Source organism: Chaetura pelagica, unplaced genomic scaffold, assembly GCF_000747805.2.
Source record: "Chaetura pelagica isolate M959 unplaced genomic scaffold, ChaPel_1.0 scaffold10, whole genome shotgun sequence".
NCBI lineage: Eukaryota > Metazoa > Chordata > Aves > Apodiformes > Apodidae > Chaetura > Chaetura pelagica.
In genome coordinates this window covers 7,175,817-7,194,582 of record NW_009952263.1, presented here as the reverse complement: position 1 = coordinate 7,194,582, position 18,766 = coordinate 7,175,817, and the positions used below count along the sequence as shown (strand labels likewise).

Below are 18,766 nucleotides of genomic sequence, written 5' to 3'. Positions count from 1 at the left end.
GAGCGGTTCTTGGCTGTGCTCAGTTGCACAATAAGTCAGATAGATGATCTCTTCACTGATAAAGATGAAGACTTGCAGAAACCATCTGGACTTTGATTGAAAAGAACTGTTACAAGAACTGGGGAAGCACAACAATGAGATTTATAACAGAGATAGCTACAGTATTAAAGCAAAAACCCTTTTGTCATTTGCTGCTAAATATGACAGTAAGATTTATCAAGGGAGTGTTGAGTTTAATTGTAACAAAGACTCATTACAAACGGTCAGATACACTGTGTGCAGTAATTGTGAAGCAGAGAATTGCATAATAGCCTTTTCCTTTATTATTTCAATTGTAAAACTCTGTCATGGGATGTTTAACAAACCCATCTCTCTGTATTGGATGGCATGTGATATAAATTTATTCTGTTTTTAAAGTTATAATTTTGGGGCATCAGTATAGTCATTTAAATAGTGCAATGGTGTATAAGCCTGTGATTGAAGGTGTAGTTAGGATGGTTCTGGTTCAGCTTGTTTAATCGCCTCTGAATTTATGCTGTGTGTCTGGCAGAGGTTTCTGGAAACTGAGAGTCTTCTGTTGATAAATGTCCTATCTGTTCCAATATGTCCTGCTTCCAAAGCAAATGCAGACATGCAAGCTCCTAATACTCCTCCTTCGAACTTTCATGTGAAAAGTAATTTTATCTTCATAGAAAATTAACATAAAACAAAAGAAGCATAGTGGAAACAAATCTGCTTTTGAATTGTACTGAGTAGTTTTGGAACACCTCTGTTGTACTTATCCATCTTTATTGACTTATTGTTAAAGGAAAACATAGTGAATATTGTTGGATTTTTTTGTCTAGACTTTTTGTCATCTTTTAAACACTTAAATCATCCTTTACACATCATACGCAGGGTTGAACATATAACCAAGTATATTTATCCAAAGCTAACATACAAATGCACAATTTCCATACTTTTTTTTTTTTTTTTTTTTTTGCACAGACTTAGAGCACTTAAAAATTTCTGAGCTGAAAAGTGCTACTTGTGGTTTTGTCAAATCTGTTCCTTGAGGTTGTACACAGTTTTGCAGCAGTTCTCTCTGCTGTTGCAAATGTCCTTTCCTCCAAAACAGTCTCAAAGGCTCTAGGTTACATCTTTCTCAAAAGAACTTGACTTTGCCTTGTATGCATTTTCTTGTCTAAAGTAATAATAAAAACAAAACCAAAGATCCTACCAGTAATCTGTCAGTAGCGTTTCCTGACCAACCAACTTGAATAAAGTAACTTAATAATCAGGTTGATATGCTGAAAGAATATAGAATTCAATCTCATCTTTATTATATGGAAGTATTGCAGTCCACATGCAAACATATGCTAAAATATGCAGACCTATGCAGACCGATAGGATTGTATCACTCATTGCAACTTTCGTACTGTAAGTCCAAAGCGAAGCTATATTCTCTTTGAGAATACAGATTTTTTACATAAATTATTCTAAATAAAATGTTGTTTTTCCTGTTCAGAATTTTAAGATACAGCTGCTATCATTGAAGTTTATAATGCTAAGTGCTGGTTTGTGTCACACTGATGCCTGAATGATATAAATTTCACCCTCAGTTTTTGTTTTTTGAAATACTTTATGGTGCTTTATGTAAACTAGGAATAACAAGTGATATTGAACATTACAAGCTATGACAAGAAATTACTGAAATAAACTTTTAATCAGAATATTTTAAAATATACCTTTTTAAAGTTTAATTATCACTTAAGAAATAACACTGAATAATTTGATAAAACATAATTATTTGACAAAATTATGTTACTTGATCCTTAAATATTATGAGGAATCTTTTCAATGAATTGTTTAAATATGTCCCTTAGTCTAATAGTTTGGGCTTATAGACAAATATTTCATCATCTGATTTTAACTTCAAGCTTGAGAAAAACATAAAGTATAATTCTGATTGTATTTTCCTGAAGCTGATCCTTTACTGTTGTACTCAAAATGTTTGGCAAAACCAGGCTTATGAACCTTATCAGACATCAGATGTTAATGGAAAAATTGCCTCTTATTCTAGCCAGCTCTGGATTGTTTTATACAAGTGAATTGTTTTCTGATACGAATGTTGAAGTAGCCAAAAGTGGCTGGGATTTATTTTTAGTTAAATTACAACAGAGTTTGGCCACCTTCAATTTTTCAGAAAGTCATTATATTCTTGGTAAGCCCCAGTGTATTCTTGCTCATAATGATATTCTAATACTGCTGCACTCCGAGAGCATCCTCCCCACCCTTAGTGTCCGTGTGGTGTTCCATATGCTGCTTCATGCAATTCCCAACAATTGCAATTTATTTTTTTTTGTAAAAGTCTGCATTATATAATTGTATCTTAAAGAATAAGAAACCCAGGAGTAATTTAATTAAATGGCTACAGAGGCATTTGGAAAGTATGATTTGAGGGTCTTACACTGTAACACCATTATTACACTGCAGTGCAAGCAGATGATTTTCATTCTTTGGCAGTGTGGGGATCTAATTTTGTGTTGACAGGGGGAACTGCATGTCAATGCATGAATGGTAATGATACTTATTCCCTAGTTAGGCAAGTAAAAATGACAGGCTATATCAAGCACTGCACTGAACCAGAATGTATTTTTAAATCACATTATTTGGTAAATGAGAAAAGTCAGCTTTAATATAACAATAATTTATTGAAAAACTTTTATTATTAAGCAGAAGATACCTGAAGCAAAGACTTAAGAGCAAATGGATCATTTAATAAACCTCAGCATTGTCTTTAAAATACTGAAATCTTAACAATAGCAGCCATAGTATTTTATCCTTTGGGTAAATGAAGAGTAATGTAGCTGAAGTTGCTGGAGTTTCATGGATGCAGAACTCTTGTGAAAGTTAAGCCTGACACAGACCCTTTTTTCTTTAGTTTATGCATTCTGTCCCTCCCTTACCCATGGATTAATAATATATACTTATGGAAATTAGATATATCAACTCTGGTTTTTCATTAAAATAGTTACGTTTTTCTCTTGAATGTTTTGAATATTTATGAAGGGATTCTGGATTAGTTAATAGCATTATCCCTTAAGATATACACATGAGTCCCCATGCACATAATTCCGAAAAATGACATATATTTGTCTTGGGACCAGACTGCTCCTAAGCTACTACTAGCAAGCTGTAAAATAAAAAAAATAGTCTTTCCTCCATCAATGTGAAATGTAGACACAATTTTTCCCCATGAAACTCTGGGGTCTTTTCACTTCAAGATAAGGAAGCACAGTTAAAAAAACCTGATATCTTCATATATTATCTGGAAAGGGTCTCCATGCTTATTTAAAAAGACCATAAAGTGCTGGAGTTGACATAAGCTGAAGATGAGAGTCTAAGGCACGAAACTTTCAAAGAGACTCAGCAAGGGCTGGAAATGAGCTATTAGGCTGCAAGATTTGCTGAAGATTTGAACTCAAATTAGAACATTGCTTTTTGTTGACTTATCTCCATGTCAACATACTCTTGTTGAATTTATCATATGTGTTATTTGCATCTTAAAAACACTGAAAAATTACTAAATGCATTAAGGTGTAACATGGTAACATTAAGTCTTTAATGTGCCTGTGTCTTATGGAATAAGTACAGTGGGGCTCTGGCAGACAGTTGATAGTGATTTGTACCAAACATTTTTCCTCACAAAAAAACCCCATAAAAAAACCCTAAACCAACCAAACAAACAAAAAACCCCTAACAATTCCATATAGCCCCAGAGAGTCCCTCAACTCCACTTTTAAGGATTCTCTTGTAAAATTACATGAAAGGAATTTGAGTGTTGATGCAGATCAGCTTAATAAGGGCATAGATTGGCTTTTTTTAAGAGATAGCTGTGTCCGTTGAGACTGGAGAGGAGTCTGAGAGGCAGCACAACCTAACACCACTGACGTTTCTTCAGAGCTTCCACATTCATCACTGGCCTTTGCTCAGTTGCTAGCATCCATCCTACAGAGAGTTATCACAAATTATTTCTTGAGGATGCAATGAGTCAAGCAGTACATAGCCATGAGGACCCATCATATGAAGGTGCTCTGTAGACAGCTAGACTTGATTTCATTTCAGGCTAGTGGTCTAAAAAAGACTAGTGGCATTTTTGTTTGCAGGAAGTTGGGAGTTGGTTTTCACATATACATTCAGTTCTGCCTTCCAACAAAGCCAAAGGAAGTATTACGTCAAATTATAAAATTCAGACTATAATTCCAGTTTTATTTTTGTGTTCTCCTACAGACAGTAATTTCATCCTCGCAAATGCTCAGGTGGCTAAAGGATTCCCTATTGTTTACTGCTCCGATGGCTTCTGTGAGCTTGCTGGATTTGCACGAACTGAAGTCATGCAGAAGAGCTGCAGTTGTAAATTTTTACTTGGTGCTGAAACAAATGAGCAGATGATTCTTCAAATTGAGAAATCGTTGGAGGAAAAGGTAGAATTCAAGGGAGAAATCATGTTCTATAAGAAAAATGGTAAGTTTTTCTTTCCTGTTTTGTTCATCCCAAAGAGCTAATATTAAAATATATAACATGTAATATGGATTTCTATGTCATGATTGTGTGTCTATAATCAGACCTGCAGGAATAGATTAGAATAAAGACAATATAGTACACATGGACACTATGTTTATCTTAGTCTTACAGATTTTTTATAACTATACCGGTTATGAAGCTGCATAGAGAAAATTCAGGGACTCCCTTCTGAGACAGGGTGTTATCTAGACTCAGTATCACACTATGTTTTCTACTTTTTCTTATGCTGACGTTTTTACTTCTTGCTGAAGCAAGAATTCAAAACTTAATATTCACCAAAAAGTAGACACTGGCTATGTAAACTTTTCAGTCCCATCAACAGAATGCTCAGAACTTTAAATTATACAAGTGATATATTCTCCACAGCCACTTTATATAAATACAATAAGAATGATCTTCCAAAAAGGTTAAGTACCATAATTAAAATTTATATTTAAATATGTATTGTCACATTAAAAAAATTCTGAGCATTAAACAACTCTATAGACATCAGTAAATTTCAAATTGTTCCACCAAAGCTTTCATTCTTATGGTAAAGCATTTGTAAGGACAATGCCATAGTAAAGATGTGTGAGCCATGGATAAAAGCTCCCCATGATGCACACTTAAGAGCTTTTTTCATTTATATCAGACTCCTCCAGTGTCTGTTCTGTAAGCATTTACACTGACATAATTCATGTGATGTTCAAAGAGGTGACACTAGTGTGAGATACTGACAGGACTGCAACTACCCAGTTCTATAGGAGCCTTCACATGTGCTTAATGATCCACGGGCTTACTGGATCCATGGGTGCCTACTGAGTATCACCTGTTTTATTGCATGCCTAGAATTTCTAGGCATAAGTTTAGGCAATGTTTTCCTTATAGGTCCTACTTACATCTTTACTAATGAAACATTTTTCCCTCAAATATTATAACTATTAGATACTTTAAAAATGTATTTTCTAAGAGCCATAACCACATACTGACAAGATAGCCAGAATGAGAAGGCAGATTCACTTCCCCTGAGTTATACAAAAAATAGAACTGTTGCTTAGTTAGCTTGTGTTCTTGATTGGTGTTTTTCACAGTGTGAAGTTATGAAGTTGTTCTGAAGATACTGCTAAATGCTTCCACCTTTTGTCTTTTTGGGAAAGCTTGGACGGTGTGTTCATTGTCATAGTTGGTTTTTGGCATTTAGAAGCAGCTTCCATAGTTTGTTGAACTCTTTTTTCAGGAAGGTTGTGCAAAGAAAATAATTTCAAATCTGTAAATGATAACTGAATATAGGGGAAAATTATCTTAATCTGGAATGTTAAGAGCTGCTTTTCTTTAGTATTGTGGTGGTGGGCAGTGATGAGTGGGCAGGTTAAAAAGACATTTCAATGTATGTAAATGAAAGAAGTAAATCTAACATTCATTTCAATGTCTTGGTTCTGAATGATAAATTGTGATTCCTTTGCACCATGAAGGAGTGCTTCAAACCTATAATAGATATGACTAATGCAGGCAGAAAGGGATTGAAGGTCAATTTGCTTATCAATGAAGTAGCTGAACCACAGATAAATAGATGAAGAGAAATTGTTTAGGATAAAAGAATTCCCACAATCCACCCTGCCTGCAGGCCTGTGTGTAATTTGACTGGAGGCCATTCAAAGACATTTTCTGACTATGAATAAATTTCCCAGACTGCCTATTACATTTTTCTTTCTCATGTATTTCTGTACCACTGGGAAATGGAAATGAATAGGTGTTAAAATAACATGAGACTGTTCTTGAATAAAAGCAAAATTTATCTTGAAAAATAATCTTGTTTTTTCAACAAAGCTATAAAACACAGACACTAAATTTGGTCAATCATCCATTTTAGCTGTATGTTTTGGGTTTGAAGTGGTTTGGGGGGATTTTTTCAGAAGAAAAATTTGACTTCTAAAGCTGTTAGACTTATTCACTTTGTCAGAAAGAAAGGAGAAAAAAAAAATAAAGGAGAGATGTATTTGCTGCAGAAAAAGGTTTTTAAAATATTGTAAGACATAGGAACATTGGGAATAATTTCCCCAAAAGGACTATATGGATACGTTCAGGCTCACCTGATACTGAAAATAATTGTAAGTTGGTCTAGTGCCCAATATTATGCCAGGAGCAGAGGTCAGTGGGAGACAAGTAACTAGCAATGTTTAATTGTCATAGGGTTATATTTCAATGTTTGGATTTCAGGGTGCCAGATTGAAATTAAGTATCTGTCTTTAGTCCACTATTCAAAGGTATAGCCTTGCTCTGTAGGCTGAGCTACAAGACCAAATGAACACTTTCAAAGATAACTTGAGGGACAGAAGTTCAGCTTCAGGGATAATTCTGAGCTCACAAAATAGACACATCCCTTAGCACACTCCTTAAAAGCTTAATAATGAGTGTAACATGATAAGAAATTACTCTGAGGGACATGGATATATGAAAACAGTAATTTATTCTTGGTTTCTCTTTCTGTTTTAGATCTAAAATGTAGAAGCTTGACATTTGTAATTGTTTTGGTTTTTTGTTTGTTTTCATGTGTCTCATCTTTTGGAAAAGAAATTCAGGCTTCTTAAACTGAATATGGGTTGATTTCTTAGTTTCTGTATTTCTTAGTATTTTGAATTTGATTTAAACTCTGTTTAAAACTTATTTAGTTCTTGTCATTAAATCAGATTTTTCATTCTATACAAGTAGATTCAGGCTTGTGACTTAAAGCTCTTACGAGTTTTGATCTGAATTTAGTAAGCTTGAATATGGGACCTCTCACAGTCACTCAAACATCATTTAAAAATTCATGTGGCACTTCTGCTTAGCAATTGTTAGTTGAAGGAATGATTGTTGTAACAAAAGCAACTACAGAAACCCATATGCAATGTCATGGAAGCTCCAGGCTGCTATGAGCTAACACTGCAAAGAGTAAGAGTGACATGCAAGGAGTTGGGTAGGGACCTCAGTAGATTGACTAACTCTCTGTTGGACGAAACGCAGGATTTCACTGTCTTTGCCATCTGGGTTTGGATATTAACAGAAGGAATCTTCAGCGGTTGTACTCTGACCCAACTAGAAAACAATCCTCCCAGAATGGCTACAAGTGGATAGGAACTTCCCTCTGTGTGTGTTCTTCTTTTGGCATTTAAACAAATCCTTATAATAGGATAAACTGTCTGCTGAAAGGAGATTTGCCTCTTTGTGTGTAACTAGTGTGAAACACTATGTAATCAGTGATAGCCACTTCAGGCTTTTGGACACTTGAGAGGCTTCAGGATGTTCATATTATCTGTGCACCCCAGCAACAGTGCTGTCTGCATGGGCTTTTGTGGACAATTAAGTATTGCTGCTGTAGGAGGACTGGAGCAAGTGGGTGCTGCTGGGACCACCATTACAATTTGCCTTAGGACTTGCCTGCAAGCCGAGTTTGCTTCATTTGTGAGAGACCAAGGGCACTCAAGGGACACTTTGCCATCTTCTAAATGTAAACTGATTTAAACACTTTCTGAGTTACATATTAGACATGTGCCTTGTAGCTCTTGTCCCCTAAAGAGTTGGTAAGCAAGTTGGAAGGTAAGGAATGCATGATATACTTAATTTCATAGGCTTTTAATTTTAAATGCTAGTGCGATTCAGTCAAGGTGTTTTGGCTTTTTTCATCCATATAGATTAATGTGTGTTTTAATAACTCTGTGTGCTTATCTGAAAGGTCAGGACCAAGGTATTATTTCAGATGAGAGGGATACGAGTGGTGAAACTCAAAGCCACTTACTGAGTTCCTGGATGCTATCAGGCAAAAGGCCATTAGAAGTCTAGGTGTGACAGTGTTCTCACATCAGCAGTAATGACAGCCACAGGCAAATGAAATAAGCCTGAAGCCATGAGATATTCTCTGGAACCTCTGCCATGGTCACAGTTGAATAACGAGGCTACAGGATAGCAAACTCTCCATTACATCACTTACAGTTAATGCACGACTTGTGTTAAGCAAACAAAGAAAGCTTTTTTTTTAGATTATATGTTGAATCTTACTCAAAATTGTAGAAGATTTAATTAATTATCAAGAAATATAAAGAAAATTAGTTTCCTTTAAAATGAAAGAAATCAGGTTTTCTTGAAAGCTTTCCTCTCTATAAAAATATTTTGTATGTTGCAGAAATGTTATCCCATTTTCCAACAGGAAGTTTAAAAGCCTACATTTAATGGTTGTCTGAGAATATTCTGTAGCATTTTGAAACATGGGAGTTGTATGATACCTTTTTAATATAAATTGACTCCCTTTTTTATCAGTCTCCTGATATCCACCATGTATTTGGGAAAAAGTACAGCCCAGCAATTAGAGAAGAGGTATTTATTAGAATTATCTAACCGAAAAAAAAGAGTAAAACTTCATATAGGGGCATCAATTTTCTAGAGACATCTAGTTACTAATGTAGAAGTCCCTTGACAAGTTGCTTGGCAGGATAGTTCATAGCAATGTGACCTCACTGCAGCTCTGCCAGAAAAATGTGGTCTAAAAACAAAAAAGATAAGAAGCATTGGCAGTTGGTTTACTCACTATTTAGATTATAGTACAAAATGCAGGAAGGGAATAAAATGAGCAAGTAACACTGAAAAATTAATCTGATTGCAATATATAATTACAATTATATGAGCCATAAACAGTATTTTGTATCTTTATAAAATCATCCTCTTTTGTTCTTTTTCCATGTTCCTCTCATCCCTTCCATAAGCATTAGGAAGTTTCACTGGTCATGGGAGAAGTCTTTCTCTTAAAAATCAGTTTAGTTGTGAATGTAGATCAAAGGGATATTCTTATTTTCCTCTGTTTCAGAGCAGAGGTGTTTGGTTGTGGTTTTTTTGCTTTTTTATCTCTAAACAGTTTGATTGACCCATGGCCTCTGATGAAAGCTAGTATTTAGCCTTGAAGTGTGTAGAGGCTTTAGAGACAACCCCAGCCTCTGCAGTGGAAGAGGAAAATGGAGCAGACCTCTGCTCCTCTGGAAAGCCCTGGCTTAAATTTTGCAGAGCCTTGGGTGAAGTAGTCAGCAAAAGCCTACAAAGAGACTAAATAAGGGAACGAACTTCAGTTGAGAGGGAAAAGAAAATTTAAAAAAAAAAAAAAAGACAGTAAAATCTCCTGTGTGCATTGTGATCTAAACCACCTGAGATCTTCTGCTGTGATTTAATGATACTTCAACAAGACTGCTGCTTACCAACTCATAGCACTGATACTTTGTTCTGATGGCACTCACCGTGACATTGGCTCATAGTTTATTTCAATAGCAACATGATTTATTAAAAGCATAATTCTCTGGAAAAAGATTTGTTCTCCTAGAAGCACATAGGCAAGCAAATAAACCTGTGTGAGAGTTTCCTGCTGTTTATTGCATTGTTACAAAGTGATGGGTCCTTCATTGCTTACAGATGCTTACAGATTAGTGTTTCCACACAGACACCCTGGGCTTCCAGCTGCACTTAAAATGAATGACTGTTAGTAAAGCTGTATTCACTTTTAAATTTTTTTACAATATATTTAATTTGGTACTTTTTATACATCCATTTTTATGAAGAGATGTAGCTATTTATCTTGCAGTGAGATGTTTGTACTCCATCAGACCTTTCACTCTTCAGATTTTCTCATCATTTTATGGCTGCTGATTTATTTTATTTTATTTTTATGGGGTTTAGATCTGGCTTCTGCTAGAAGCTGGATTATGTCCCCGTGCTTCACTTTGAGTTAGGCTATTCTTTGGTTAAAGAAAGGGCAAATTACCATTTCTCTTGATAACTACCTGCCTCTCTGCTGCTGACATTTACTTATTTTGTTTATGATCCCCAAATCCACATCCGAATCGTGGTGCAGACTAATTGTCACCTCCTGTACTGACAACTGCAATGATTTCTTGCATTAGCTCCACAGTTTTTTGGAAGAGCAACAGAAGGCTCATGTTAGCATGGTCTATGGGACCCTCTCACTGATTTGGCTAGGGAATTGCAAAAGCAGTCTGATTTTACAGAGCAGTCAAGTAATTAAAAGGTTAAAACCTACTGCTTTCAACTGGCAGGGTTTCTATAATTCTTTTCAATGAGTCTGTTTACACCATGTGCCCACATGGATGCAAATGGTGAAATGAAAGATTAATCCTCTCTACAGCATTATGTAATTCCTCAGTATGTGTTTCAAACCCCTTCTGGACAAAAGCAAAAACCTGACTGGATGAAGGCATCAATCCAGATTCATGACTTGACCTCTTCTCAGGTCCCAGCTTTAGCCCTTTTCTTCCAGAGAGGTGCCAGTGGGCAGTGTGTCAAGTGCAGGTTAAAGTTCTTGAATCACAGGCTCAAAAGAAAATACTCACGCTTGCTTAAAACTGTGGACAAATATTAACATATAAAACTAAAATAACAGACAGGAATTATAGAGGCACTGATATCTTGTTAAGCAGAAAACGTCTTTTACCTAACTTCGTAGAAAAAGCAGCGGAAAATAATTTTTCAGTTTCTAAAATGGCACTTTGCAATGTAAATGGACAACTAACCAGCAGAGTCCCTTCTTTCTCTGTGTATGTCTGCTGAAAGTTTGGTGAACAAGCATGAAACTGCGACCAGAACCTCTCCCAGTGTTGGAAGAACTCCCATTCTACAGACTCCAGACCTTATGCTTCTAGGGGCTGCCCATGTCAGAGACACCAGAATGAGGGTCATGGAAACACCTTGCACAAATATATTTTTGTTTATATTATTATCACTTTTTTTTGAAACTGAAAAAATGGAACATTTCCTTTGTAAGTATAGTGGTCTGGTTTGGTATTGCTGTTTCTGCTTACAGGAAATTTTGTGTCTTCTTTGAAGCTTCTTTTTATGACAATAAAATAGCACAATAACATAATTTGAAAACATGATTGTGTTCAGATTAATGTGGGCTACACCTCCTGGTGTTAAACTATCAGACACAATTTGAAAAAGGAACATATGTAAACATACATATTTAAACATATATACACAAATACATATGAGAGGTCATCCTGTCTGACTGAAAATGATACTTACTGCTGTGATTTCATCTAGTTGTTGGTTTATGAGCTCTGAAAATACAAAATGGAATGAGGACCATAAGTTGCAAACACAATTCTAACAATAAATTTCAAAAATTCAGTACTCAAGTGAAAGCAAACTGCTCCTTTTGGGACTGTTCAACTCAAAGCAGTGAAAACTGCATAATTCAATGGAAGCAAGTAAAGGCTCAACCAATCTGGAAGGATGGAGGCCAATTATTTCTCAAACTATCCATACAACAATACTGAAGAAATAGCATTTTGTTTTGGGGTTTTTATGTTGATTTGGTTTTGGTTTGGTTCACTTTAAATATAAATATTGGGTATTTAATTATATGAATAGACTGACTCAATATGTTCCCTGGAGTTAACTGACAAATGTTGAATGTCTTGTAATACTGTGACCATGACAGAGTAATTATCCTTAAGAGGGGAGGGAAAGTTAAGTTGCAAACTGCCAGTATTAATGAATCTGCCTGAAGCTTTTTTCATTTTAACAAAATGTTTCATTGACTTCACTGAGTTTTTAGATAATCCTGTGTATTTTGCTAGTTGTGTAAATGTATTACATCAGAGAAGCACTTATCTCTTCTTCTAATGTGCATGGGGATAGGAAAAGGAAATTAGAGCAGACAAAAAGTAAGTAGTACACGTAGGGATAATGAATGTCACAAGGCTTTACCAGGAATTGCTTAACTTCTCTGCTTTTACTCAATGGAAACTTAAATCTAACTGGAGGATGTGAAAGAGATTTTCATTAAGTAGGAAAGATAGTGAAGTTACAAAGGAAGAGACAGGGAAGATGAGTAAACAAAACTGAAATGTAGATATGCTGGAGACCATAAGTTATTTTGCATAAAATGTGCACTCCAGATTGTTGGAAAAGTCATGCACTCAGACTAGGAGCTGTCATAACAGAGGCAGTGTCCACTTTGAGGTGGGAAGTTAAGCCTCTCTCTGCTTAACAGTGGCAATCTGTGGCAAGGCATGAATAGGAGAATGCTGTGTTGAAAACTGTCTCTTCTTAGAACATCCTTTCTCTCTCTCCATCATGGCAGTGATGGCAGAAAAAGTTAGATGTGCTGGGAAACATGGTATATGAGTTGCTAAGTTACCTGGCAATAGAGGGAGCAGAGCTTAGTAGGGGCATGGAACAGAGGGTGGAAACATGTGGAAAGGGGATTTGCACATTATCTGTTGAAATGTGAATAATTGCACATGGTACTCTATAGCCCATACAGAGGGATGCATGGTTATTTTTCATGGAAGCTTCTGTATCAGCTTCATAGGATTAACACTTACCTACTTATTCATGCTGAAATGCCGTTTTTGCTTTGTTATTAAGGTATTTCACCTATCATCTTTCTTCTTGGGATACCACCGTATTCTGGCTTTACCCATTTTAGAATTAATTCACATTGACAGTTAGTTACTACTTGTAGGGAGAGTTATTTACAGGATGCAAGCATCTGTTGATATAGGATCTGTTGGCCATACAAAGCCTGGGTAAACAAGTTCTTGCACCTTCTTTACTACTTCCATGAAAGTGCTAGGACAACCATCAGTGACCAATGAAGTCAGTTACTTGATAGTCCATATGTGTTCTTGCAATTTTTCTTTCAATATGATCAGAACAAAGACTGTCACCAGGATTTACCACACGGTCTGTCATCTATGGTAGCAGAATTCAAAGAAAAAATTGATAGATTTTATTAAAACTTACCTGTACTTTCTGCAGAGATGATGGAAAAGACTGAGGTGCTGCAGCAAAGCCTTGCCCTAGCTGTGTTAATTAATCATTGTCAAAGATGTGATATTTACAAGAGAGAAAATACTCTAGTTATAGCTATCCTTCTTCTCCCAGCTCCATTCTTTTTCTGTTTAGTTCACTTGCATTTTTTTTAAAGCATTGTTTTTTTCTTTTCACTTTGCTCCCCTCAACAAAATGTTGACACCACGTCAAAAACAGAACATTGAAAATCAAATGTTACCAGTGACACTGAGAATCTTTGGATAAGCTAATGAAAAAGCCAGTTCTGTTTTTCCAGGCAAATTCTCCGGCATCTGATCAGTCAATCTCAAAGTCCACACTCTGCAGTGGAAAAGTGTAAATGATCAGGCTAAAACTTCTCTGGCAATATTGTGTATCCAGCAGCAGGTTTATTTTGCTAACAATGAATAATTTTGTTGTAATGCTGAAGATTTAGCATCAACCTTATTGACAAGTTATTGCAGTTATCGATATGAAAATATTTTTATATTTTCTTTTATATAAAAAAATCTTGGAAATAGGGTGTGGGGTTTTGTTTATTATTTTATTTCAAGGCTCCACTTGCATCTGCTTAGGAGAACATTTACTTTATTAAGTCAAGTACTGAAATGTAAAGAAATGTACCAGATGATATCTTGTGCAGACTAATTCTGCCATTTTATGTGTATATAGAATGATAATTATTACTTGAAAAGTTATTGGTTTTTGCCACAAGATTTATTTATGTAATATGCAAAACATTTACACTGTTTTTCTTCGTCAAGTACTTGGTTTCTTAGACTATGAAACATTTCATTTTCTTAGTCAGGTATGTCATGGACAGATGCAGAGTTGCATGAAAGAGTTCTCCATCTTAATCCATTTCACCACAGAGACGTAGAGATGAATCACAGGAAATTGTTCATTTCTTATTCCCTGTCCTTGAGTGATGGAAGAGGCAATACAAGCTGCCTCAGTGTTTTTCTGGAGGCAAGCAAATTCCTGAGGAAGTGGAGGTCTGAAAATGGTCATAACCACCGTCAGCTGACACAACAAAAAAGAGAAGACAAGCTTGTCTGCCTGAGCAAAACAATTCCCAGGCTGTCTAGAGCAAAAAGAGAAAATAGCGTTGCATCAATATCACTGTTTCAAAGTATCTCATAAGAATGTATGTGGCTAAGAAAGCACTTACTGCAGAAAAGCTCAATTACGCTTTTGAGGGGATGGATGCAAAATTAAATTGTTTTAGTAGGGAATTAAATAAGATGGTTGTCAATAATCCCATTCCATTTCTATATTATGACACCTCTGCAATATGCAAATATCCCTAAAAGACTGGTATTCTGAGTATTTCATTGAATGTTGCCTACGATGAGCATGACTAATGATTGAGTGACTATTATTGTACATTGAGTACATATAGTTCATCATTATGGCTAATGGTCTGATTCTGTTCCTTGGTTTAAGCAGGTTTTATTTTTGGGTGAAAACCCCTGAAGGCTATTGGCATTCTGATGGCAGCATTTTGTATAAAACCTCCCTTTTAAATTCCTTGGTCTTGTTGACCCTTCTTTTATTTCAGTCTGAGGACAGACTTCTAGCTGTCAAGAGACAGGAAAGGTAAAAAGGGTGGTTGAGAGTGACCATAAAGTACTCTCTTTTTTATGTATATATGAAAGATGGACTATAGCCAAATTGCTTTGTGATAAGATTATGCTTCATTTGGTCTCTTTTCTCCTTTCCTGTGATGTGCTTCTATAAGCCTTGAGGATATTAAAATATATTTTGAACATTCAGTTCATAATGCAAGAGAAAGATTAGACTCTTTCTCCAAGAGTGCTGGCTTGGAGCAATAAAGAGAGTCTGTATATAAATAAACCTCCAAAAGACATTCCTTTGATAGACAACTCTGGGCAATACTGAAAACCTTTATATGAACCATCTGAAGCAGGGAAGGAAATTCTGTCTCATAGATAAGTGCATCCAAAGGAATCGTAACAAAAGAGGGTACCACTTTTTTGATGAGTAGGAGGTTCTTCTTTTGGCTTATAGAATTATATAAGTAAAAGCTATGTAACGGATTGTGTTGTATCAGTATGCTATTCTTCAACAGTGCAAGATAGCACACTTCTGCTCTTGACAGAATGTAAGCACATACTGACCTAGACCTGACCTAAACTGTTAATCCTGTGGATTGAACCTTGTAAGGTTTTTGTTATCCCACTCCTCCAGTCTGTCCAGGTCATCCTGGAAAGGTGGCTTTCCCTTCTGGAGTGTCAGCCTCTCCATTCATCTTAGTGTCATCAGCCAACTTCATCAGCGTGTTCTTGACTCCAACATCCAAGTCACTTACAAAGATGTTAAACAGCATTGGGCCCAATATTGATCCCTGGGGGAACCAACTTGTGACCAGTCAAGAGGATTTACTCCATGACTTTCCCATGGGCTGCAGTGAGACTAATGGGTCCATAATTACTTGGGTCCTTCTTTGGACCCTTCTTATAGATGGGGGTGACATTAGCCTTCCTCCAAAAGTTGATACTCAAAACCTGAAAGACACAAAAGTCAGAACTGGTCTGAATTATCCTGAATGGATGGAACTGGGGTCTTGGGTGTTTGCTGAAATTACTGTTACACTTCCAGTGTATTACGAGCACTTAGGCATTCATTATCTTCTGCTCTGAGTGGTCTGCATTAACAGCAAACTTAGGAATTATATAATTGGAACTAAGCAACATACCTTGCAAATTGGATGTGTGACACAATCAGTAACAATAACAGTTTATTTTAAGCACTATAATTACGGAAAATGTGTGAGCAGAGAGGTCGACATGATTTTAAAATATTTTGAAACTTAGTGTTGTCTAACTTAAGTCTTAGCCAGGTGGACATTAAAGACAAGTAAGGGAGACGGGATATTAATTTTACAGATGTGTGGTGTTATGAACCTTGCCATCTGTAAGATGCAAGGAGTTAATTCTATTTCTGTTCTAAGTCTGATGTCTGATTAAATATCTTTGAATTAGTGGAATGATGCTCCAACTATCAGGTCTCTTGTCAAGGGATTTTAATTAATATCAAGTCAGATGATTAATGTAGAATGCTTCTGTAGTCAACATGGAAGCTTCAGGTCTCAAGTTAACAAAGTGCAAGCTAGTCCAGTAAAATAAGCAACATCAGCAGAGGAAAGCATGGTTTCAGAGGAGTAAGCAGCTTCATTAAACTCTATTAATGATCCCTGTAGATAAATTTTGCATTTAAATTAATGTCTTGCTTCTAGAGAAAGCAATATTACTGAGCTGCAACCAATGATGTAAAAGATTTACATGAGCTGAACATCTGTGATTCCCTGACTACTAACCTCCTAAATAAGATTTTTTTTTTTTTTTTCAAATTACATTAGCTATAGATTTAGTATTTCACTTTTTTCCTCCCCACTCCCTACTAAAAGACAGCTGTTTGAATTAAGTTCATTCTTTATCCTTGCAGGGTCTTCATTCTGGTGCCTACTGGATATTGTTCCTATAAAGAATGAAAAAGGAGATGTAGTACTCTTTCTGGCCTCTTTCAAAGATATAACAGACACAAAAGTGAAGATTGCTGCAGAAGACAAAAAGGAAGGTTCGTGTGAATTGCAACAACATTGATAAGAACCAACAATGATAAGTTTTTTGAGAGTCACAGATACATGAACTCTCTCTCATGTACGCTTCTAAATATAGAGACCTTCTAGCTTTCCAAAGAAGAAATTAATTTATGATGTGGGAAGATAAATGATATGTTGAAGTTCTTATTTGTAATTTTTTAAAATTTAAATATTGCTCCACATTCTGTAAATACAGAATCCAGAGGACAGAATACTTTGTCCCCAAAATTAAATTTCTTTTAATGTACCATAATTTGATTTGTTTACTTTCTGGATTTTCAGAGATACATTTTGGAAAAGCTAGACCTTTTCAAGCATTCCTTATGTGAATCTGATTTTAACATGACTGAGAGATTATTTTTTTTCATATTTTTCTATAAGTAGAACATAATTTATTTAGAAATTATTTTGCTTATTGAGAAGCATGACTTATCTGGTGTCATCGAATTTTCATTATATCATATGAAATTGTAAGATTTACTATGTCTTTAGGCATACCCAACAGCATAAGAAATATGTTCACACATTAATTTGGTTCTGAAAGGAAACAATTAAAGGATTCTCTCACTAATTTAGGAAAAGATTGTGTTATGTTAATGATTCATAGCTGCCATAAAATAATTTTAACTGTGTAGCGTAGTCAAGTTTTGCTAAATTCTGCTAACACAGACAGTGTGGAGGTGTGGAGATTATTTAGTCAACATTGACTTGTGTATCAAAGGAAGTGAATTTATTCCAGTTTTACATTTTGTAAAGGTGCACTAAACAAAGACTTCAGATTTGCCATTTTTCAGTGTAAAAGGAACTATCCAGAAAAAAAAGTTTATCTGTAGAGGGTAAAGAAATTTTGCAAAACTTCATTACTGTTGAATTTTCCAATTTGGTACTACTCTGGGTTTTACTTAAATTTTTCACCCTGTGATAGCCATTTGATCTCTGCACATCTCAAAACAAATGCAGATATGGTGTTAGGACTCCTTTTCTCTTTATGGGTTTCTGAAGTAGGGGAACAATTAAGACCAATTAGTATTCAACTTCTTTCTGATTTTATATATTAGCTTTTCAATACAGTAGTTATATTTCAGTCACAGAAAAGTGTAATTAAGCATTCTGGTGTAACATTTTAGTATTTTGAAACAGAAAATATTACACTTCCCTGTGCTTTCCAGTATTTTCAGATCAATATTTATGCTAACAATGGCTGCCTCTGTCCCTTTGGACAAAGATTTTCAACTTCGAAATTACTTTTCAAGTCCCAAATAATGCTGGGAGGTTTTTTGCATCCAAATTTGAGAACTTCTGAACTGGAAGACTGAAGAAAAGCTTTCAAGTAGTACACAAAGACATGTTGCAGCTTTTCCTTACATTTAATTTCGACTGATCACTTCACCTTGAAGTCAAATGGTTAAAATATAAAACTTACTTTATCGAGTTTCTCCTTAAGCCTTAGAAAACATTACATTCATGAAAGTTTTGTAAGAGTAGTTTATTAAAATATCAGAAGTGGAGCCATGTAGAAGAGAGATTGTCATGATACCGGTGTTTTAAAGGCTAATGATTTACCTGATGTGAGATGCTTATTTTCAAGGTATACTCAGTGAGAAATTACATTTACTATGCCAGGGATGACTTGAAATATGTGTATCACTGATTACTTTTGAAATTAAAGCCATCATTTAGCTGACAAATATTTTCACAGATCCATACAGAATGTTAAGAGTTGGAAGGGACCTCTAGAAATCATCTAGTCCAACCCCACCCCCT

General features: G+C 35.5%; 1 protein-coding gene across 1 annotated transcript in view; it reads left to right on the top strand.

Annotated features, from left to right (window-relative positions):
* The window catches only part of KCNH8 (potassium voltage-gated channel, subfamily H (eag-related), member 8), a 185,937-nt gene that overhangs the window by 58,526 nt on the left and 108,645 nt on the right, over nt 1-18,766 (top strand). The window contains exons 2-3 of the mRNA XM_010007532.1: nt 4,273-4,506; nt 16,846-16,977. Of these exons, the coding sequence (XP_010005834.1) occupies nt 4,273-4,506; nt 16,846-16,977 (366 nt within the window). The remainder of the gene's footprint in view (nt 1-4,272; nt 4,507-16,845; nt 16,978-18,766) is intronic.